This window comes from Vombatus ursinus, unplaced genomic scaffold, assembly GCF_900497805.2.
Source record: "Vombatus ursinus unplaced genomic scaffold, bare-nosed wombat genome assembly UNPS02015175.1, whole genome shotgun sequence".
Classification (NCBI taxonomy): Eukaryota; Metazoa; Chordata; class Mammalia; order Diprotodontia; family Vombatidae; genus Vombatus; species Vombatus ursinus.
Genome location: NW_020954953.1, coordinates 43885 through 69229, shown reverse-complemented (window position 1 = coordinate 69229; position 25345 = coordinate 43885). Strand labels below are relative to the sequence as shown.

The 25345-nt window shown below is 35.4% G+C and overlaps 1 protein-coding gene and 1 pseudogene across 1 annotated transcript in view; one reads left to right on the top strand and one right to left on the bottom strand.

Moving 5' to 3' along the window:
- Nucleotides 1-11999, top strand: part of LOC114031441 — a 27797-nt pseudogene extending 15798 nt beyond the window's left edge.
- Nucleotides 12000-16281: 4282 nt separating this feature from the next.
- The window catches only part of LOC114031440 (myc target protein 1-like), a 33337-nt gene continuing 24273 nt past the window's right edge, over nt 16282-25345 (bottom strand). The window contains exon 2 of the mRNA XM_027846510.1: nt 16282-17570. Within this exon, the coding sequence (XP_027702311.1) occupies nt 17059-17570 (512 nt within the window). The 3' untranslated portion in view covers nt 16282-17058. The remainder of the gene's footprint in view (nt 17571-25345) is intronic.

The following is a 25345-nucleotide window of genomic DNA, read 5'->3' as shown; positions in this document are numbered from 1 at the left end:
AGAAAGAAAGAAAGAAAGAAAGAAAGAAAGAAAGAAAGAAAGAAAGAAAAAATAAAATAAAGGAGAGAAGGCTGAGTGAAAGAAAGAAAGAAAAAACTGAGTGAAAGGAAGATCATGACAGATAAAATTCCATGACCTGAAATTCTGTGGGGTAAACCAGGCCAAAACTTTTAGAAAGATATCAAGATAGAAATGGTGAAGAAACATACAATTTTTTTAGCAAAGGAAATGGAGAGGTCCTCACTTTCTATATCCAGGCATCCTTTCTAGACTTGTTAAACATTATTCCCTTTCATTTACTCTTCAGGTTATCTAAACATGATGTTCCTCATACACAATACTCTGTCTCTCATCTATGTACTTTTGAATTGTCTAGTTGATGAATTGAATGATTATCTAAAGAAACTTATTTGGCTGCATGGTACCATTTGATTTGTAATTAGAAGATCAATGGATTTGAATTCCACTTCTCTTACTTGGTAGCTGTGTAACTATTGACAAATCAATTAACCTTTCTGAGATTATTGTTGTCAAAAAGAACTAGAAACATGGAAGATACCCATGTTATCTACCTACTCAATAAACTTCTCGGGCTCTCTTTTACCTCCAGGATCATATATGAAAAAAACCTCTGTTTGGTATTTAAAGTCCTTCAAAACTTGACTCTTTCCTATCTTCCCAGGTTTGTTTGTTGTTTTTTTTTATAATTTATTCTCCTCCACACACTGAAATCCAACTACACTAACATATTTATTGTCCCTCCCACAGCACTCCACCTCCTTACTCCTCCATTTCATCGACTGTTCTCTCTGCCTGAAATGCTCTTCCTCCTCACCTTTGCTTCCTGGCTTCCCAGACTTCCTTCAAGACTCAACTAAAATTTTACCTTCGCAGTAGGGGCCCTGTCTCTGCTATTGCCTTTCATTGACTAAGAGGCAAATAGTACAGTGAATAGATCCTGACTTGGCAGTCAGGAAGACTTGAGTTCAAAACTGGCCTCAGATACTTTCTATCTGTGTGAACCAAGTCACTTAACCTCTGTCTGCCTCAGTTTCCTCTGTGGTAAAATGGGGAAAATAATAACTTCCAGTCTTGTTGTGAGGACCAAATGTAAAGTTCTTAACACAGTGTCTGACAAATAATAGGCACTGAAATGCTTCCTTCCTTTTTTCCTCTATCTGAGACAGCTAGGTGGCTTAGTGGATAGACTGGTGTGACTAAAATCAGGAAGACCTGGACTGAAATGTAGTCTTAGATATCTACTAGCCATGTGACCTGGGGAAAGTCACCTAACCTCCATTTGCCTCAGTTTTCTCATCTGTATAAATCATAATAGTAACACCTACCTCCCAAGGTTATTATCAGGATCAAATAAGATGATAATTGCAAAGTGCTCAGTTAACATAATGCCTAGCACATAGTAGGCAAAATATCATCATTATTATTATTTATACTGTACATATATATGTATACATATATTTAAAATATATTATGTATATATATACATATATATATATATATATATGTTTGAACATTACTTCTACCATTAGAATAAGAGCAGGGATTGTGTTTTTGCCTTTCTTTGTAATTCTAGTTCTTAGCACCATGTCTGACACATTGAAAGTCCTTGATAATTCCTATTGACTCACTTGTTTACTCATTGGCTGTAAAAAATAAAAACAAATACATTTAATATCAGATGATCTCACTTCTGTCTTCTATACATGTTTCATTTTATACCTAAATGAACTCCTGAGTTTACTCTATTTCCACATCTGTATCTTTAGACAACTTTTTTTTTCCTAATCAGAATAATTTTCTTTGTAACTTTAGAATCTCATTTTTGAAAACTTTCCATATTGCTTGAGCTGGTTTGCCACGTATAATTTTAAGCCATGGAATCTTGATTCTATTTTCTCTGAACCCTCTGGAATTAGTTCTGTTAATATCCCAGATGTATGTCTGACCCTGTCTTTCTTTTGAGGCAACTAGGTAGAACAGTGGATGGAATACTGGGCCTGGAGTCAGGAAGATCTGAGTTCATAATCCAGTCTCAAACACTTACTGCCTGTGTGACTCTAGGCAAGTCACTTAACCTCTGTTTGCCTCAATTTCCTCAACTGTAAAATGGGGATGATAAAAATACCTACCTAGTAAGGTCGTTGTAAAGATCAAATGAGATAATATTTGTAAAAGCATTTAAACTTCAAATTTCAAGGCAAGTGCAGATCCATTAACTGCTTAATAAAAGCAGTTTCTTATGAGGAGATAAGAAATAAGAGATATGAAATAAGAATTAGGATTTTGTTCTTCAGTAAATAATCTTAGCCCATAATAGGACGATTACTCAAGTAAGACCAAGTGGAAGAGCTAGGGAAAGAAAAGTGGGAGCTTTTTATGGATGGGGCATTTATTTAAAAATGGCACTAAAAAAGGTAGAACTATATTATTTCTGGGTTGGGTTTTTTTTGTTTTGTGTTTTGCTATATTGTTGAAAAGTTCATCCTTCAAAAGAATTAAAGAATGGAACTTCTTCTGAGGATCTGATTATCACCAGAAAAGGAAGAATTTATTTCTGAGGTAAAAATACATAGCAACCTTTATGAGGAGTAACCACTTCTTCTTATGATTTGCAATAGGAAAGAAGAGGAAGGGGGTGGGAAATAAGCATTTATATAGCATGTGCCAGTTACTATACCAGATGCCTAACATGCCTAAGTGCCTACTATGTGACAGACACTATACTAAATTCTTAGTATGTGTCAGAGGTGAGACTTGAACCCAGATCCTCTGTACCCTAAGGCCAGTGTCTATGCATTACCTCCTACTCTTCCCAGAATGATTTTTGATATATGTCTGACCATTTCACCCCATTCCCCACCCCGTCAATAAATAATAGCTCCCTATCATGTCCAGGATCAAATACAAAATCCTTTAGCATTCAAAGCCTTCATAACCTAGCCCCTCCCTACCTTTCCAGTCTTCTTAACACCTTTGATCCTTCCGTCCCCACACCATATCCTTTGATCCAGTCACATTGCCCTCCTACTGTTCCATGAACAAAACACTCCACATCATTTTCTCTGACACACCATTTCACACTGACATTACCTCTGCCTATCCCTCATGCCTAGAATGAATTCTCTCTTCATCTCCGCTTCCTGACTTCCTTCAAATCCCACCTTCTATAGGGAAGCCTTTCCTTCTAATTCTAGTGCCTTCCTTCTGTAATTTCCCCCCCATTTGTCCTGTTTGTAGCTTGTTTATACACGTGTTTGCTTATTGTCTTCCTCATTAGATTGTGAGCTCTTTAAGGTCAGGGGCTAGATTTTGCCTCTTTCTGAATCCATAGCACAAAGAACAGTGCTTTAATAATATAAAAAGAAGTAATAATTTAGGAAGTGTTTAATAATTGCTTTTTGATTAACTGACTGACAATCAAACTCATTAATAATCTGATTTTGGACAAATATCCCAAATGTGACCTTTGTTAAAAGGCTATCAAAGTTAAGAAGTGCCACTTCATGTTGTGGTTGTTGGGTTTTTGTTTTTTTTTTTGTTTTGGTTCATATATATTTGTAGGCCAGATCCACCATTAAATTTATTATAATTAAGAAATCATCTCAGAAATCTTAAGAATCACAGAACTTTGTTACTAGAAGGAATCTCATATTAGGTTAATGAATCAATGAGTATTTCTTTGTCCAGATGAAGAAAGTGACACTCAAGGAATGAAATTATTTTCTCAAGGTCACACAAACAGTAAACAGCAAGGTCAGGATTTGAATGCATATCCTCTGAATCCAAATTTAGCATACTTTTTACCATTTCACACCAATTAGAGGACTTCCTTTCCAAAAGTTTTACTGCTTCTAGTCAGAGCCAAAACTTAAATTCTTGGCTTCTTTTAGGACTCACAGGCACCTGGGACAGGAAGAGCCTATTAAGCCAGGATATATGGTCCTCTGACCTTTTCTTCAAAGCACAGTACAGAAAGTCACAACAGGAACCCAGAGCACTGCAATTCAAATGATGAATGGCTTTAGAATAGAATGAATAGCATCTGGAAAACCAGTTCTAACCTTTGCCAGATGACTGCCCCCTTATAACTTTGTAAATATGGTTTATCCTTGGGTGACTCCAAAATCCTTAAAACTTTGTTATTGACAAAGAAAACCATAGAATCAAAACTATAACCTTTGAGAGATTCTTCAATAATAATGTACAATAAATACTTGTCACCGAGTGAGTCTTCATAGATGACTGCTTTTTTTTAGTTGTCTGTCAAAGACCACCATCATCACCACCACCACCAATAACAACAATCAGGCCTAATAAGAAGTTATACCTTTTAGTTGATCTGATAGTTAGTAATAGTTAAAAGATTGGAAGTACCATTAAAATTTCAGATTATCCCCAGAAATAGTAATTTTTAAGGTCACTAGGAGAATCATGTCCTTAAAAATCCTCCAAGAGAGAAAGGTAAGCTAGCACACTCTTGGATTATGAATTAAAGTGAACATGTTTATGACAAAAATCAAGATTGGATGATACCGGGAGCTAAAAACCTCTCAACTTCTCACAAGGGTCAGGGACTTTATATCCCATTTAGATTTTCCTGTTTTGGAACAAATAAACATACCAGACTTCAAAAACCTTTGCCAAGATTATAAAAATGAGGATAACAAATTGTCAGAATAATTCATTCTTCCTTGGCAGGAACCTCAAGCTATTGTGCATAAGAATTATTTTGCATCAGTTCTTCTCAAAGACTGCTGTGGTGGTTACAAGCAACAATGAATTCAGTTCTCTCTTACTTTGAACTTGGTATCCTCCTTCCACTCTGACTCAGTCTCATTGGACCAAGTCCTTAACACCCAAATCAAAGAGGTGGGATAAATAGAAACAGAATAACCACTGAATAAATAAATGTATCCACAAATGACCAAAGAAACCTTGCAAGCCCCTGTGCCAGTTCTTATCTAGAGATTCCTCATGATTCAAAAGTGCCTGACATCTATTTATCCAAGAATTGTGCATTTACACATGGCTCTAGTTCTCAGAAGACCCTTATTTCAGTATGTAGTCTCAGAACATTTGATTTGCTCCTGAATGTACTTCACATGTTATTTGGCGTGTTCCAATATAAGATAAAGAAATATCCAGGTAGTTTTGTGGTATCCTTTGCTTTCACACCAATAATTTATAATTAGGTAAGTTCTCTGTTAGCATGAAGATTAGAATCCCTTGACTGGATGGAGGAAAGCCAATGTAGACTATAAGATGAAAGAGTCCCTATGGATATTAAGATCATCTATATTTTCCTGCTTATAGACACCATTTATTCATTATATAAAGTGCTGCAACTCTGCAGCCTCCTGAAGAGATGAGCAAGTACCCACAATAATCTCTTCTAACAAGCCTCATAAGAAAAGATAAGTGGATGGAGAATGTCTATTATCCAGATTTTGATTAGCAGTTAGATAGAAATCAAAAGATCCTATCAGTGTATACATACATCTATATCCTATATACTTACATATATACACATCTATATCCTATATCCTGTATCTAATCTTTTAAAATGCTCTGGAACCAACCTATTGTCCACTGTAAATGTCTCTCTCAGAAACTAGACATATAGGATATATATTTCTCCCAGGGAAAGGCATAATAAATGGACAACAAATTGCACCCAAAATTAGACAGGAGGAAGAGAGCAGGCTAAATTTCAAAGCTCCTTTAATGAACACCAAATTTTTCAAGAATCAAAACCCCATATTTTTTAAGTACCAATATCGTACTTTTTTGTAAGATGTATGTAAGATATCGATTACAACAGTTTCTGAAGAATTGAAAATAACTATTACATAGAAAACAATAGAAAGAAATGAGAGTGTGAAAATATTTCAAATGATAAAGTGTGAAGGGAGGCTTTATGATATATGGGTAACACTTTAACTTTGTAAACCTGAGTTTCTCTTAGAACTTTAATAAACTCACATAGCACTGGTTTAGAGTTAGGTTTATATATAATTCACTTCCATTTTCCCTCTGGATCCCATCATGGCAACATGGCATAGGGCAGCAGGTATCATGGTTTTTGGTCTTAGGACCCATTTACACTTTAAAAGAACTTTTGTTTATGTGGTTTATATCTATCAATATTCACTGTATTGGAATTTAAATGTCTTAATAATATACCAAAAATAGTTTTGACCTTGCAACCCTCCTAAAAGGGTCTCAAGGTCCTTACAGGTCCCCAGACCACACTTTGAAAAACTGGCATGTTGGAAAGAGCACTGTAGTCAGATGTAGTTAGATGACTTGGTTTTAAATTCTTCTTATGCTACATGCTACTTTTAACTTTCATGTTACAGATGAGGAAACTAAGACCCAGAGAGATTCAATGATTTGCCCAAGGTAACACAGCTAGTAAAAAGTAGAAACAAAGGCAGAGCTTGAAGCTAGATTCTCTGACTTCAGACTTTTAACTATCTTGGCCTCAGTTCTTTATCCATGAATTAATGGGATGGTACTAATTTCTAAAGACTCTTCTAGTTCTGAATCTATTATCCCATAATTCTTTGATTAGAGACTTCTCCTGATATAAGCAAATCTCATTCCTTCCTGTATGTCCATTCTCTGTGTTGTTTACCCTCATTATAATTGGTAAGCAAGATTATTATGTTGTATATGTTTAGCACATGTTTCAACTGGATGGTTCCTCTATCATCCTTGTTCTATTGCACTTAAATATTGGTGATTTGGCTTCTGTCTGGCTAACTTGACCTTATTTCAGCTGATTCTTCATTCCTTTGATCTTCTTGTGGCAATCTGTTCCCTTTTCAAATCTGATGAATTTTTGTCAACCTGAAGGCAGAAGTTTCCCTCTTCCTTTCCTTTGTCCCATGTCCCTTGAATCCTTGAGATAGTATGCTGAAAATAATATATTCTTAAAATAAACCTCAAAAACTTAATACTTATACCATTGAGAATCCCACCTTTATATCCTGAGACCCTGAACCTGCTTCTGCCTGGCTACCACCACCTCCAGGCCCATCCATTCTCAGTTCTTAACTACTAACTTAACTCAGTCCCTTAACTACTAAAACTGTTCAACTAACACAAGTTGCAATATGTTCTCTGACTCTATTGATATGGATTAGCCACAGCCAATAGCCTATCAAAACACAATTCTAGCAGTTTTGAAATATAGCCATTTTTTTATTTTGTATGCCTAGTGCTTAGTACATTCCTTGGTACACATTTTCCCTTAATAAAGCTTTGCTGAATAAATGAGTGAGTGAATGAATCAATGAATCAATGGTGAACACATATTTGTGTGAATTTAATCACAATAAGCATTTCCTCCTCTTCTGGCATTTGTTTCTACTTTCTACATTTTTGTTTTTATTGAAAATAATATAAATTCATTCACAATTTATATCTTTCTTCTTCTTCTCCTCCTCCTCCTTCTCCTTCTCATTCTTCCCCTTCCTCTCTTCCTCCTGTCTACTATTGAATGCAGGCAAATACAATTCTCTTTTTTTTTAACTGTGCCTCAGTAATGGTTCAGATAAATTTCATTCCTGGATCCTTTTTCAGCAGTAACATTACCTCATGAGCACCAACTAATTTTATAAAGTGTCTGTAGATCAGGGATCTGGCATATTTCATTTTATTTTTGAGAAGATAGTTCCAGTAAATGCAGTCTTCAGTTTACACTTATGAAGTCAAAATGCCAAGATGACTCAGAAATCATGTTAAATTCCAAGTGAACTTTACAGATTTGATTTGGCAAAGATAGAACATATTCAAAGCAATTGTATACCCACAATATGCCTGAGTAAGCAATCAGAAATCATTTAGTAAGTAAATGTCAAGGGATAGAGTGAGAGCCACTTACATTAATATCTTAGGTTGCAGCAAACTTATTAGAGAATTTTTTCTGACATGGATAAAGAATTCAGGCCAAGTCATGTGAGAAATACTACTGGTGGGTCTCCTCTAAAAAGTATCTCTGTATGGAGATGCTGTGAAAAATTTTTTCCTAAAATCAAAGGTAAGTTATTCCCATACTCAGAGAACAAAATCATAGATTTGGACGTAGAAGGGACCCCTACCATTCTTTAAATCTAACCCAATTTTCCATGTGAAAAAAGTGAGGCCTAGTAAGATTAAGTGATTTGTCCAAGGTTACATAAGTACCAAGCGATAGGTGAAGTATTTTGATTCAATTTTATCAAATCTAAATCCAAACACTCTTCCTTCTACACCATAGTGCCTACCAAGAATTGGGAAAAATGTTCTATGAAATTCCTGTATGTGATTTACACAAAACTAGGGTCAATCAATTAAGATGTGCTTTAGAAACAAATCAATTGAAACATGCTCTCCAAGTGTGTGCTTTTTTTGGATATGTGAAAGCTCCATTCAATCAACATTTATGTAGACATGCTCTTAATAAATGTTTATTAACACAGTTCTTTCAAGTTCACTGATTATTGAAGGAAAACAACACATACATAGAAAAACAAATATAAATATATGTAAAATAGATTAAAAATATGACTTCTGAAGGAAGAACACTAGCAAGTGGGGGTGGGTGGGACCAAAATAGGCTTCTGATTGCAGTAGCACTTGAGTTGAGTTTTGAAGGAAGCTAGGGATCCTATAGGTTGGAGATGAGAAGGGAGTACATACATTTCAGGCCTAAGGGATTATTGGTCAAAAGTCTGGAGGTGGAAAGTGGAATTCCATGTAAAGGGTAAAGCAAATAGGCTAGTTTGATTGCAATATTCAATGTGTGAAGCAATGTGCATCATAAGTCAGAAAAAGTATGCTGGAGACAAAGCATAATGGGCTTCACATGCCAAATAGAATTGTTTTTATTTTATCCTAGAGGCAAGAGGGAGCAATGAGAGTTTCTAGAGCAGAGGCATGATTTAGTCAGATCTGTGATCTAGGAATATTGGTTTAGCAGCTAATGATATCTTAATATCATTTTAAATGATTAAATCTACTCATTACAGGTAGGGTTTATGAGTGAGGTGATGGATCCCAGGACCTTCTCCATTCCATAGGCTCTAAGCAATCCTTGCATGGATTGTTGTAAGCAAAGAAAGAAAATTTGCCTCTAATCCTTTTGATATGTACTCAGTTCCAGCTTAGTGACAAATTAAAAGGCCTTTCATTACCTCCTAGTAAACTGGTGGGAAATAGAGAATGACCCTCCATGCTCTGAAGTAGGGAAATGACCCCTCCATCATGTATCTTCTCACCAAGACTCACCAGTCCTTCATGTAGATTGCAGCATGTAGGACATATTGTTCATATGTGAAGGAGTAGACCTGCATTTGGCCTAAGTCTTTGTTATGCCCTCACTTACAAAAGCCTGTTTGCTGAAAGAAAATCTCCATAAAGCAATAAATCTGTGATCTTATTGATGTGGGTACCCTATGCAGATCACAACTCATCTCAACCTTCTTATTCTGTGTAATTCCTATCTATATCCTCATTTAGATCCTCCACTGATAGTCAAGTCAACTTACAAGGGGAGTTCCAGATTTCTTGGCATTCTTGAAATACTTGCAGAGCATAAGTTTGTCCTTCTGATGGCTTCTACTCTTGCTCCTTGTTTTGGATCACCCGCCTCCTTTAATTCTTTGGAGTCTATAGTATTTTGTGCTTCACAGATATATATTATCTCAAGAAGAATACTGGTCTTTAAGAGTCAGTCATTAAGTAAACATTATAAGCATCCTATGTGCAAGGCTAAGCACTGAAAATACAAAAGAGGCCAAAGACTCCCTGCCCTCAAGGAGCTCACAATCTAATGAGGGAGACAAGCAAACACATACACAGATACATATATGTAAACAAGCTATAAACAGAATAAATAAGAAATGATGAAGAGAGGGAAGGCACTAGAATCAAGAGGCGGTGGGAAGGGCTTCTAGCAGAAGGTGGGATTTTAGCTGGGACTTGAAGGAAGCCCTGGAAGCCAGTGGACAGAGATGAGGAAAGAGATCATTCCAGATGTGGAGGGCTGCAAGAGAAAGCCAATAAATTATGGTTAAATATGGGATTTCTGAATTCTTGAAGATGAAGGTGGTACATTTACTGTTGATGGCAAGATCAAAATTATGACCATCGCTATCACTAGGCTGAGGCAGGATCATAACACAGGTCATAGGAAGTAAGTAGGTTGAGGAATAGAGTGGTGATGGTGCTTGAGGGAGAGTGAATATGTATATTGACATCCACAATTATAAAAGGAAAAGTTAAAGATGAAAGAAAACTTATGAGCCAGTTACCACACTCAATGAGGGAGGAAGAGAAGTTATATAAAGGTCTGTAGATAAGTTACCAGGATTTTAATGGCAAATATAAATTACATGACCCTCAAAGGAGGAGAGGTTACTGAGTGATGGAGGTAGAGAAAGAACCTTGAAATGGCAATAGGGAGGAAAGATTATTCCAACTCTCAACCAGTAAATTAAGGGAAATAAATGAAGGTACAGCCAGTTCTTTAGAAAGATGAATCATTTCTAAAGGGAGGTCATGGAGGCTGTGTCATGAGTAGGAAGCCAAATTTCAGCAATAGCTAAAAGATGGAAGAAGTAAAAGAGGAAAAGATTTAGGATGAAAGGAACTTTATTACCTATGGAACAGACATTCCAGAGGGCACAGTGTAAAGGTTGGGTGGTGTTTGATTGGAATTTTGGTGTGGGAAGGTTGAAGGGGATGGGAATAAGAAATTGGGTGGTGGGGATGAGGAATGTGGTTTAACGATGACCTACAGGGATTCAGAATCTCTGGAATATGTAAAGTTTGATCAGGTATAAAAAAAACATTCATCATTGAGTGAAAATGCCACTCTTCAGAAATATCTACAGATGAGACTGAAGAAAAGTGGAATGTGAGACAGGAAGCAGATGGTTAAAAAAGATGACCCATTTCACCACTTTTCTTCCTTCTGAAGGCTGGAGATTAGGCAGGAAATTGCACAGAAGGAGATGAAAGTGCTACTCCCACTGACTGACATCACTGAAGATGGGCTTTATCTCAGAGAGAAGATTGGGGTCATTAAAAGCACTGCCCAATTTCTCAATCATAATACATCCTTTTAAATACTAAAAGGTAGCTATCATGTCTCTGCTTTTTCTTTTCCAATCTGTCAAAAAATAATAATAAAAAAAGATTTATTGAGCATATATTACGTTTACTTTTTATTTTTTTTAGGCAATTGGGGTTTAAGTGACTTGCCCAGGGTCACATGGCTAGTAAGTGTCAAGTGTTTGATCTGAGGCCGGATTATGAACTCAGGTACTCCTGACTTCAGGGTCGGTGCTCTATCCACTGCACCGCCTCGCTGCCCCACTTGTATACTATACATCAGACCTTATGCTAAGCGAGGGTCTTGATTCTCCTGAAGCATTGTCTCTAGTCACTGCCCTCTTTGTCCTTCTTTGGACACATAATGACTTATAAGTCCTTGCTCCTACGGAGTATTATAGTATAGTTTTCTTTCTGGCATTTAAAGCCTTCCACACTCTGGCTATCACCTACTTCTTTTAAATAAGTTTTATGTCAAATGAAACAAATTTAATATATTATTTTCCCTTCCCACCACTTTCTACTGCCTTTGAAGACATCACCAACCTGTTGAAAGATAAAATGTACTGTTCCAGGGTAACTCATTAGCATGGACTTCAGCAGTCTTTCCTAATGGTGACACTTTTTTGAGGGCTTTTTATATTTTTTGAGATCTAAGAACTACTATATACTCCCCATCCAAGTCAAATCGGCCTATTCACTCTTATGAATACGTGCTATGCTATTTTTCATCTCTGTGCCTTGCGCAGGCCAGCCTTCGTGTTCAGAATGAATGTCCTCCTCACCTGCACTATTTCCTTTCACAGTTCAGTTCAGGAGCTTCCTCCTCCAGGCATCCTTTCCTGATCTTCCTACTTCTTGGTGCTCTCACCTCTTGAAATTATTTTGTACATACTTTGTATTTACTTATCTGCATGCATGTTATATCTTCACATTTGAAAATAAACTCCATGAGGGCAGGGATTTTTTTTCATTTTTGCTTTTGTGTCCCTAGTTCCTAGAACAGTGCCCTACATGTTACATAATATTAAGAAATGTCTGTTGAATTGAACTAACTTGAAAGGAATTCCTTTGTTTGCACTGCTTGTCCAACTTGTTATTGTTGCTTGCCATTTCTTTTAGGAATGAATAGAGAACTATTTTCCTGGGGGTGTCATCCTTCTAAAAATTACTGGTCTTTATATTGGCATAGATGAAAAAGGAAAAGCCTTTCTCACTGTTGACATTCCAGTCTTTTGTGCATAGTAATTATGACAATTCGCCTCCTGGATAACTGTCGTGTCATGGCAAAGGAGCTTGTGCAGCTCAATGAAACTATGAGCTATGCCATGCAGGATTATCCAAGAGGGGCAGTCATAGTGGAGAGTTCTGACAAAAGGTGATTCACCAGAGAATGAAATGGCAAGCCATTGCAGTATCTTTGCCCAGAAAACCCCATGGATGTATTAAAATGCATGATATCAAAAGATGAGCCCCTCAGGTTGAGGGCTTAGCATGCTGTAGTCCACAAGGCCACAAAGAATCAGACACAACTAAATGACTGAACAACAATTCTGCTGAGTCTAACAGCATGGCTGAAAGAATGGCTTGAAAGGTCTAAGACTTCTGTCCCATACTTGTCTCTAACCCTCACCTTCCATTGCTTTTGAAGACATCACCAACATGTTGAAGGGTATAATGTGCTTTTCCAGGGTAAGTCATTAGCACGGACTACAGAAGTCTTTCCTAATCATGACACTTTTTCAGGTCTTTTAAATTATTTTGTACCTTGACCTACTATTTATATTCCCCAATGTTGCTAATACAGCCCAAGCATAACTGTTTAAACCTTAACATGTACCTTCATTTTAATGCTAAATTCTAATTGAGCTATTCAGTATGCTCTGACAAAAAACTCATGAAAAGAACTACTGTTGTAGCTCTCCAGGTTTAAGGTCCCAAGATTCACCAAGGAAATACCCTATTGTATGAATGAGTGTTTCTTCCTTGGTCCTTGGCTCATCTTCCAGAATGAAAAAGAATAAAAAACCCTCCAGTTGAAGAGTTACTAACTCCAAAATTGTCCCTCTACACTTACATGTGATGATATTATTTTTTTTTCAAATTTGGGCATTTGGTCAATGCTCATTCATTTTGTATACCTACAATCTTACCTGCATAATAGCAAAATAAGTTGTCAGTTCAAATGAAATTATTTTTAATCAGAAAAAATAGTTATTTAGAATGATACAGACAGATCAGTCAATCGAGGGCTTAAATTAGCCAACAATTAGCCAACAATTATTTGACAGTTAACTCACATGCATTTTTCATTAACTCATATTAATTTTTCAAACACAAATAGAATTAAAAGATAGCTGTAACAGACACAATTAATATATATATATATTTTTTTTCTATTTTATCACTCTCAATACCATATAGCTTTACACTGAAAATGTCTAGAGGCCATATAGGGCAGCTAGGTGGTACAGTGGTTAGAGTGCTGGGCCTGGAGTCAGGAAGACTCCTCTTCCTGATTTCAAATCCAGTCTTAGACATTTACAAGTTGTGTGACCTTGAGCAAGTCACTTAACTCTGTTTGCCTCAGTTCCTCATCTATAAAATAAGATGGAGAAGGCAATGGCAAACCACTTCAATATCTTTGCCAAGAAAACCCCAAAATGAGGTGAAAGAGTTGGACACAACTGAAACTACTGAACAACCACAACAAAGGAGTTCATATAACCTTCTAATTATTCTCTCTGCCTTGTCTCTCTATTTTCCAGGTGATCCTCCACACAGATATCAAAGGAATATTCCTGAAGTACAAGTCAAATTACTTCACTACCCTGATCAAGGAGCTCTAGTGGCCTTCGGGATGAAATACAAACTCCTCTTTTAGGTATTCAAAGCCTTATGCAATATGGCCCTATCCTTATTACTATTCCCCATGCATGGTTTATTCTGACTAAGCTGGCTTATTTATTGTTATTCATTCACCACATTCCATTTCAGATCTTGTCTTTTTGCCCCTTGTCTTATTCCCCATGCCTTGAATGCACTTCCTTCTTATCTCCACAATTTCAAGTCCCTATTTCCTTTCAAAGCTCAGCTTACAGGCTTTCTTAGCCCTGCCCAATTGCTAGTGCCCACCTAATTAATTTGTATATATTGTGCACGTACTATATCTTCTATTATTCATGTGAATGCTATCATATTACAATATTCATGTGGATTTCCTCTGATAGAATGTAAGCTACTTGAGGGCAGGGATTGATTTATTTTTGTCTTTATGTTCCAGCGCTTAATACAGTTCCTAACACATGATAGGCACTTAGTAACGTCTTGTTGATTGATTTATTGACTGAATGACTTTGTACATCATTCAAATAAGTTCAAAGTATATTGTGTCTTTTATAAAATACTCTGAGAGAGTGATAAAAGTTATTCATTGAGGTATAATGAGTGGTGACTGTTCAGCTATACCAACTGGTTTTCAACAACATTTACTGTAGTTGGATATACAATGACAAAATAAATTGGAAAAGAACAATTAGCCAACAATTATCTGACAGTTAACTTATATGCATAATTGGGGGGGAGCTCTAATTTTCCTCACTATAAAGATTTTTTTTTGAATTATGTCAATAATCATGCCAATTATAGCTACTTCTGACTTTTTAAAAATGTAAGTTTCACTATAGTTGTTACCAAATAATTCCTAAATAGTTCTCTAAATAGTTCTTAAATGTACAAACCATTATAAACTAAAGCTGCAATTAGTTTTAGTCAAATATTTATCCAAGAAAAATGTTTATAGAAAACCAAAAGATTTTATTTTGGTCTCCCCCCCAACATACACACATTCACACACACATACACACACATTCTATAGGCTCTACCACCTTTACAAAATACTTATTTAATGAATGTTATGATCATTTTGTTTAATCATCCTACCTACCAAGTTGTTAAATGTATTGGAAGATTTTAGTTTTTATTTACTTTATAGTAAGCCTTTTATTTTCAGTGTAAATTTCAGACTAAAACAGAAATAATATGTATTTTGCATACAAGTAAAAAAATAGACTTTTTACAAATGTAAAGCTTTCTTTAAAATCTGTCTTATTTTGATAACAAAAGCTCATCTTTAAAAAAAATCATCATTAAAGAACAACTTTCATCAATTCAATTATCATTGGGTTTTCTGAAAGAGAATATAGCAATAAAAGGTATATATCTGAATATGCAGAATATGCAATATGCAGAATATGCAGAATAAATAATTTCATTTAAGGAATAAAAAGACATAAAAGAAGTCTAATTAAAATTATCAAAAAGATCCTAAGTAGGACATCAGAATTAATTTTAAAAATTAAATTTAGGCCCATATTTAACAACTATTAGTGGTGCCACTCACTGACTTTTAGAAATAAAAATGAAAAATCAATCCCCAACAAAATGTACAATTTTTATCCAGAAAATAAACTGTGTTTTCACTATAACTGAACACAACTATGGGTCTCATTTGTATTTTGGACCCATATCCTGACGAAGGCCAGAGCATCAGCATGAAATTGGACCAATTGCATTTCCAGCAGCTGGAGGGGTGTTCTTTAAGAGGATGACAGTCCATAAAAATAAGCCTTTTAAACTTCAGAGATCCATGAGCCCTATGTATGTACCCCATGCAATTCAATATACTTTATCATTAAGCAAAAAATCATAGGAGATTTTGCAACCAACAGTTCATATTGGTAAATTAGGAATGGTTTCTTTGAAACAAAAGTTAACCTTTATTTTTATAAAGCATAGGATACCATAAGTGCAGAGAAAAAAAAATGATGATAGAAATGTATATTTAGATTTTCTGAGATATAAATTAGATCTAAACCTTAGTGTAAGAAAGAAAAGCTTGTTCTTTAATGCCAAAGAATTTTATTGTAAAATTCATTCCTTTCTTGGTATAAAATATAGCTGGATATTTTTTTTTTCAGTGATGACAATTGCTAAGAAAAATATGGAAGATAGTGATAACAATAGAAGTTCTAATATCCAACTAGTGGAACAATGGATAGAGCACTGGACCTGAAGTCAGGAATATCTGAATACAAATTTGGCTTTATGCATTTACTAGCTATGTGACCCTGGGCAAGTCATTAACCTCAGTTTCCTTAATTGTAAAATGGGGATAATAATAGCACCTACTTCCCAGGATTGTTGTGAGGATCAAGTGAGATATTTGCAAAATATGCTTACCTTAGTTGGCACCTAGTAGCACTATATACATGCTTGTTTTCTTCCTTTCCCTCTATGTATGAGATCTCCACAGTGACTTTATTGACATGAATAATCATGAATGAGAAAAAATTATAATGGAGTCTCTCTGGAATGAAAAAGTCCAATACTCCTTCTGATGATTGTTTTCCTATGGTATCTTTCACAGGTCAGTGCAAATTAGTCTCTTTTTGTTACAATTTTAAAGCTACCAGATGATTTAAAAGTGTTTTAAAATGGGATTTGATGTCAAAATGAAGGGAGTTTTCTCAAAAAAACAAGTTTTCATCATGAAGCATAGGGATGGATATTTGAACATATTCCCCCATAATAAACATAAGACAAAGCAGAAGTTTCTTAAAAATACACATTCATCAGTTATGTTAAAAAACACTAAAGGGGATATATAGTATTTTAGCAAACCCACTGATCTATTCTAAAAGCCTTACAATACAGGAATACAAAATTACAAAACCTATATGGTAGAACATGAAGTTTTTGTGGTACACAGGCACTTTTTTTGTACAAACCAAACATAGTGCATTAATTTCCAACATTACCGGAATAACACAGTCCTGGGGACCCTCTAATCATCTTGACTATACCCCCCTCCTCAACATTTATTTAATTTATTTGTGATTACCTCTTATGAAAAAGAAAGCACAGATAATCCTCTATTCAAGAGTCTGGGAATGCCTTTATAATAGACTCATAAGCTGGCGGAGGAGTTTGTGTTGAAAGGCCAACACGAAGGCTATTATTAGACCAATGAAAGTCTGGGCGGCTCAAACTGTGTGTGGTATTGATAATGGGAGAGGTATTGGTGGAAGGAAGAGTCATTAGTTGACTGTCAGTTTCCACAGGTAATGGAGGACACTGTAAGAAAGGATGGAAAGTAGAAGCCCGGAAACTTGATTTTCTAGGAAAGGAATTGGCTTGTTCCAGGGAAGCTTGTCGCTGGAAGGTGAGGCTGGCCAAGCTGAGGTTGCTTCGACGTTCACAGCCACTGTGCCGATAAAATCCAGTCCTGTTGAGACTGTGGGAATAAGGTCTGGAACGACGACTTGAACTCCATCGGGAGATGGAGGCGCTGGCTCTTCGTCTAGACAGACAGACAAGCAATGCCCAGATGATACCTCCAATGACAAGCCCAATGGCCATGGATACTGTGAAGGACATTATAAGATCATCTAAAATAAAGAAAGTGTCAAAGTAATTATTTGAACATTCAACTAAAGAAAGTGGCAAAATACAAGGTTGTATATTATTCAGATGAATTTGGGAATTCATTATTCAATGGAATTACTCAAGTAAATAATGAATAATGGCCAAAGTAGATCCAATTATTAAAACAGTATAATACATAATGTAGTCCTTTAGTAGCCCTGAATATATTATTGATTGAGTTATTTTGGTTATCTGAAAGAACTTAAAAGCAAACATTTCTCATAGGGGCATAATAAATTTTGAACACTTTGTCAAAGGACTTAGTTGCAAGAGTCCAAGTATTTCCAGAACTTCTTTCTTTGGGAGATAATCCCCAAATAGACCAAATTGGAGGGCGGTAGTCAGGATAGAGAAATGATTCATTCAGGTGTACTTTTCTGCACCAGATACCAGAAGTACACAACTTCCAGCTGAAAAAGGCAGTTCCACAGTTAACAAATTTACAAAGACTCTCATTAAAACCTTTTTAAAAATTCTCCCATCCAATGAGACTCTTTTTTTTTCTTTTGATGCTTTGTAAGATACATAATTATGTTGAAGTTGATACTCCTTCCACTAACTCATATTACAAGCCCTCTATATTTCATGAGTTATGTCCAGGAAAATATCATTTGGTGACCAAGCTTCTGAATAGAAAGGAGTCAGTGACAGTGCTCGTGACTTTTCTCTGAGGACCAACCTCACTTAGCCACTTAGCTAGTCTGGTCCTTGGAGAAAAGTCACAGGGTCTGTCACTGACTTCTTTCTACTAGGAATTTACTGCCTCAGCTAGAAATAATCTTTTAATCTTAACTCTCACAAAACTTACTGGTTATGCCATTCATTTAGCATTTATATCTGGTGTTCAATTTATCTTCTCAATCAGATTATAAATTCTAATATTCTACGATTCAGAACATTAACAAATTAAACAAGCATAGTTATAGCTTCCTATCTTCTCTTCTTCCACTTGATAATCTTCAGCATCCAGGCACAAGAGCATTGGACTGGGATTCAAAAGACCTGGGTTCAAATCTTGGCTCTCCCATATACTGGCTGGTGAGCTTGGGCAAATCATTTAACTGGTTCCATTAGAAGATGATTTTAAGTGACCAGTGTTATGGGGCAGTTAATTTTGTATTAACCATACTTTAAATGTATGATTCATCAAATTACATTTCAAGGTTTTCCCATTTTAAAATGAGGTTGGTATATCAAATTGCTTACTATCTTAGGAAGGAAGGGAGGGAGAGGGGACCGAAGGGAGGGAAGGAGACAATTTGGAACTCAAAATTTTGTATTAAAAATTAATGTTAAAATCATCTTTATATGTAATTGGAAAATACTATTTAAAAGAAAAAATAAAATGTTTTGTTGGGCTATTGCTTATTAACAATGTTATTACAAAAATATTTTGCTAATACATTTTGTTTTGCTAACGCATTCATTATTTTTGGTAATGCATTCATTATTATTCCCACTACTAATGCTACCAAGGTACCATTTAAACTGTTGTATGATGTATTGAATAAAATTTGAGTAATCATTGACTTCATTATTGAGCAGTCAATGAACCCACAAGCAAGCAGTTGACAAGGATTCAAGGCTGTGTGATAAAGTGCGAAAGATACTAGACTTAAAGTCAATTATGACTTCAGACAACTAAAGTCACTTAATTTCTCTGGACTTTGATTTCATTATATATTTAAGAAATGAGGAAGTTGGGGCAGCTAGGTGGCACAGATAGATGATAGTGGATAGAGCTCTGGCCCTAGAGTCAGGAGGACCTGAGTTCAAATCCGGTCTTAGACACTTGACACTTACTAGCTGTGTGACCCCAGGCAAGTCACTTAACCCTGATCGCCTCACCAAAAAAAAAAAAAACAAAACATGTAAAAAAAGAGAAATGAGAAAGTTGTACTCACTGATCAGTAAGATCCTTTATAGCTCCACTTTTACAATCCTATTCCCTGGTAACATTCTTAATTTTTTGCTTCATTGGGATTATGCATTCCTGATATTCCTCAATTAAGTGTGTGACTATAAAGATGTGTTCTGCTATAGAAAATGATCTTCCTTTTTTTATCATCTTAGCAAGTTACCCTGATAGGTATATAGATCATTCTCATAAACATTTTTAAGGGATGGGAAAATAGATACAAGAGTTGGTAATTGCTAATGTCTTATTTGTCACTTTTTATTTGTAACTACCACCTGGGATTTTTTTTCCCCATTCTTTTGGAAACTACACATTTTTGTGATAGTTTGAAAAATGATCCTGAAATGCCTCTAAATATGTCTTGGGGGTGAGGTCCAGTTGCGTTTTCAAGCTTAATCTTAGTGCCATTGTCACATAACAGATGCTGAAGTGGTAGAATCTGAATGATCTTGATCCATTGATGAAGAAAATAGATCATCCATGCATTCATTTATCTATTTTCTTGTTCATTAATTTTTTTATTATTTGTTAATTTAGTGTTAACTTGTGATTTCATTGCTATAGGTAGTCCCTATATAGAAATAGTCCCGTATATAGGGGAGCTAGGTGGTCCAGTGAATAGAGTGCCTGGCCTGGAACCTGAGCTCAAATTTGGCCTCAGATACTTACTAACTGTGTGACCCTGGGCAAGTCACTTAACGCTGTTTGCCTCAGTTAGCTCATCTATAAAATGAGCTAGAGAAGCACATGGCCAACCACTACAGTATCTTTGCCCAGAAAACCCCAAATGGGGAACAACAACAAATATAGAAAATTCCATCTACTTATGCAGATATGCAGACCAGAAAATCTTTTGTAACTTATGGCCTTAAAGAGTTGTCTGTAGCAATGAGAAGCTGAATGCCTTGCCCAGCTAGTAGGTGCCAGAGGAGAGATTTGAAGGCAGGTCTTCTTTACAACATTAAGCCATCATTTTTAAGCCAAGATCTCAGCATTCTAAAGCTGGGTCTTCTAGAGATCTATTATTCTATTGTTCAAGTCTTTCTGTTTGATATGATATTTTTATATAGATATAGATCTTAACCTGTGATTTTATTGACATATGAAATTCCCAGCAAATTCCTTTTTTTACCAATATAAATGAACTGGACCACAGTCATTCAAACTGTGTATCAAAGATAGGACTTGAAATCGAGTCTTGCTAACTCTGATTTACTATAGGATGCTGCCTCACTGGTCTTCTAGTAAAAGAAATAAAAGCATTGATGAATTCCAACAAATCAATCAATAGCTATTTACTGAGCTCCTGTAAATTATAAGACACTATGCTAAGTTTTATGAAAACCAAGGAATATGAGTTTATATATCTAGAAGCATATACTTGTTATCTGAAAGACTTGTCAGAAGGATTGTCAGAAGGGAGTGAAGTAAATTGAATCATATTAAAAATATTTTTAAGATCCACAGGTGTTGCAAATTGCATGTGTTTTTGGACTTTTTCAGTGTATTGATCCTCTTTTTTTGGTCTTTAAAAGTATAATTTCTCATATGAGGTGGCTTTGGGAGGAAGCAGGGTAGTGATACTGGTGATAACTATGATGATATAAAAAACAGAAGATATCAATAAAAATTTAAAATTTTTGAAAATTATAGCCAAAAAAACTTTAAATTAACAGTGAAATTAAGGAGTAATAACCTGTCTCTCCCTCCATCACCCACAGAAAAAAGGTTGACCTTTGATCTTACAGTCCAAGACTGAGAATCTGTTTCTTCTTAAAAGAATAAAGGAAAAGGAATAAGGTATATTTTAACATTAAAAAATAAAGTTGGTGATATACAATAACTACAAGAAACAATCTAAAATTTTCATTGTTATTCAATGAAAAATATAAAATTTAATTAAAAAAGAATAGTCTAGTATATACTTTGACAGAAAAATAACCTTTATGTGGTACAGGATCAATGTCAAAAAGGAAAAAATGCTATAGCTTTGAGTGTCAATGGATGCATTGTTAAGAGAAGAGTTAGAAACTAACATCTTAATATTTATGAATATTATCTCATCATAGCATGTCCCAATAAAATTATTAAAAAATATGGAACTGACTAAACAATATAAAATACTTTAATTGTGTTGTTGTTATTTTAAAGACAAAAAGACTTGAAACATGAATATGTCTGGAAGCCTTTGACTTCAGATGGGTTGCAAAGAATTATGACATGCTTACAGGAATAAAAATTAGGAGAGATCTCCCTCTAGTGGCCAAAAGACTCATACCTCCCACATTTGAAAATAACTGCAATCTCGAGGATTTAAAAAATATTAATTTTTCTTTATTTTTATTAACCAAAATTTTCCCCTCTTCTAGACCTTGTTATTAAAACTAATAGTTCAGTGCTGCAATGGAGAGCACACCAGGTCTGAAATCAAGAAAATTCATTGTCTTGAGTTCAAATCTGGTCTCAGACACTCCCAGTTGTGTGACCCTAGGCAAGTCATTTAATCCTGTTTGCCACAGTTCGTCATCTCTAAAATGAGCTAAAGAAGGAAATAGCAAACCACTCCAATTATCTTTGCTGAGAAAACTCCAACTGGAGTCATGAAGAGTCATGAAGAGTCGGACACCACTGAAAAAAACCTGAACGATAAAATAATAATTCTTAATATTCATAAAGATCACTCACATTAATATCAAGATTTTTCAGTGCTTTCTAAATCATCAAAGGTTATATTCAACATTGTTTTAGTGTTATGTATGATTACTGGCCTCTGAATAAATGGAGTAGCCCTCACATAGAAGGATAAGAAAAGTAGTTCTGAGGTATAATCTCAAAAATGACAGAATGATATCTGTTCTAATCCAAGGCAAACTATTCAACCTCACAGTTATACAAATCTATGCTCCAATCACTGATGCTGAAGAGGCCAAAGTTGATCAGTTCTTTGAAGACCTACAACATCTTTTAGAAGTAACACCAAAAAAAGATGTCACCTTCATCATGGGGAATTGGAATGCTTCAGTGGGAAATCAAAAGATAATTGTAATAACAGGCAAGTTTAGCCTTGGGGTACAAAATGAAGGAAGGTAGAGACTACTAGAGTTTTGTGAAGATGATTCACTGGTCATAGCAAACATTCTTTTTCAACAACCTAAAACACAGCTCTATACATGGACATCACCAGATGGTCAATGTAGAAATCAGATTGATTATATACTCGCAGCCAAAGATGAAGCTATATACAGTCAGTTCTAACAAGATCTGGAGCAAACTGCGTCTCATACCATGAGCTTCTTATTGCAAAATTCAGACTTAACTGAAGAAAGTAGAGAAAACCATGTAGGTATAACCTAAATAACATCCCTTATGAATATGAAGGAAAAGTGACTAACAGATGTAAGGAATTAGATCTGATACAGTATCTGAAGAACTGTGGGTAGAGGTTTATAATAAATGTACAGGAGGCAGAAACAAAAAAAAAAAACATTCCAAAGAAAAAGAACAAGAAAGCAAAATGGCTGTCTGATGAGGCTTTACAAATAGCTGAAAAAAGAAGGAAAGGGAAAGGGAGAGTAGAAAGAGAAGATAAACCCAACTGAATGCAGAATTCCAGAGAATAGCAAGGAGAGATAAGGTTTTCTTAAATGAGCAATGCAAAGAAATAGAAGAAAAACAATAGAATGGGAAAAACAAGAGATCTCTTCAAGAAAATTCAAAATATCAAGGATACTTTTCATGCAAAAATGGGCATGATAAAAGGAAAAAATGATAGGGACATAAGAAACACAGGTGAGAAGAAAAAGAACTATTGAAGATAACCACACAATTGTGTGGCTACTGATCTAGAGGCAGAAATCCTGGAGAATGAAGTCAAGTGGGCTTTAGGAAACATTGATAACAATAAGGCTGGTGGAGGTAATGAAACTCCAGCTGAGCTATTTAAAATTCTAAAAGATGATGCTGTTAAAGTGTTGTACTTAATATTTCAGCAAATTTTGAAAAGTCAACAGTGGTCACTGGACTGTAAAAGATCAGTTTGTGTCCCAGTCCTAAAGAAGAGCAATGCCAAGGAATGTTCTAGGTATCAAACAAGTGTGCTCATTTCACACACCAGCAAGGTTATGCTTAAGATTCTGAAAGCTAGGCTTCAGCAATATGTGACCTGAGAATTAACAAAAGAGCAGGCTGGTTTTCAAAGAGATGGAGGAACTAGAAAAGCAATTGCCAGCATTCAATGGATTATGGAAAAAACAAAGGAGTTCCAGAAAAACATCTACTTCTGCCTCATTGACTGTACCAAAGCCTTTGACTGTGTGGATCACAACAGCATGTGGCATGTCCTCAGAAATGGGAGTACCAGATCATCTTACTTGTCTCCTGAGGAACTTTTATGTGGGTCAAGAAAAAACATTTAGAACTAAACATGGAACAACTGATTGGTTTAAGATTGAAAAGGGAGTATGACAAAGCTGTATATTGTCACCTTACCTATTTAACTTATATGCTGAGTACATCATGTAAAATGCCAGGCTGGATGAATCAAAAGCTGGAATTAAGATTGCCAGGAAAAAGTTGACAATTTCAGATATGCAGATGATACCATTCTGATGGCAGAAATTGAAGAGGAATTAAGAAGTCTCTTGATGAGAGTGAAAGAGGAGAGTGTGAAAGCTGGCTTGGAGCTTAAGATAAAAGAGCTAAGATCTTATCAATTGTTCCCATCACTTCCTGGCAAATAGAGAAGAAATGGAAGAAGTATCAGATTTTATATTGTTGAGCTCAAAGATTACTGCAGACCACGACTGCAGCCATGAAATTGAAAGATGCTTGCTACTTAGAAGGAAAACTATGGAAAATCTGGACAGTATACTAAAATGCAGAGACATCATCTTCTTGACAAAGGACTAAGCTACAGTTTTCTAGTAGCAATATATATCTGTGAGAGTTGGATTATAAAGAAAGCTGAGTGCCACAGAATCAACATTTTTGAATTATAATGCTGGAGAAGACTTTTGAGATTTCCTTGGACAGCAAGGAGATCAAATCAGTAAATACTTATAGAAATTAATTCAGACTATCTATTGGAAGGTAATACTAAAGCTAAAGCTTAAATACTTTGGTCACATAATGAGAAGATGGAAGTTATTGGAAAAGACCTTGATGTTGGGAAAAATTGAAAGCAAAAAGAAAAGGGGATGGCAGAGGATGAGATGGATAGATAGCATCACAAAAACAATAAACATGAACTCGAACAGACTTTGAGAGATAGAGGAGGACAGAAGGGCCTGGTATGCTAAGTTCCATGGGGTCACAAAGAGCTGATTGAATGACTGAAGAAAAACAACAACATATATTAATGGAGTCTTACTTTTCAAAATGTGATCTATAACTCTTGACTTCAAATAACAAAAAGTCTGCTGTAGCTACATTCACTTTGATTTTTAAAATTTCAAAACCCTTTAACATCTGTTTTCTTATCTTTACATCACAAAAAGTAAGTTAAGGAGTATATTGATTTCACAAAGAATGTTAATCTTTGCAGGAATTAAAGGATTTTATGTACCTAAAGACACACAGTGGGTGGGTGTGAGACCTAGGACTAAATCTAAATCTTCTGATTTCTTTTTCTCTTAGAATATATTGTCACACCCAGAGGAATGTGGGATATTCAGAGCCTTGACCTAGAAAATTGTCATAGTGTATGTTCATAGGAGGTACTATAGTTTGTCTCTGGGTAATCTTTATATCTACCGAAGTCATCAGCTTTTTTTCTCACTTTGAAGTTGCCTGTAGGTAGTAGAATAAAGGAGAGAGTTTCAA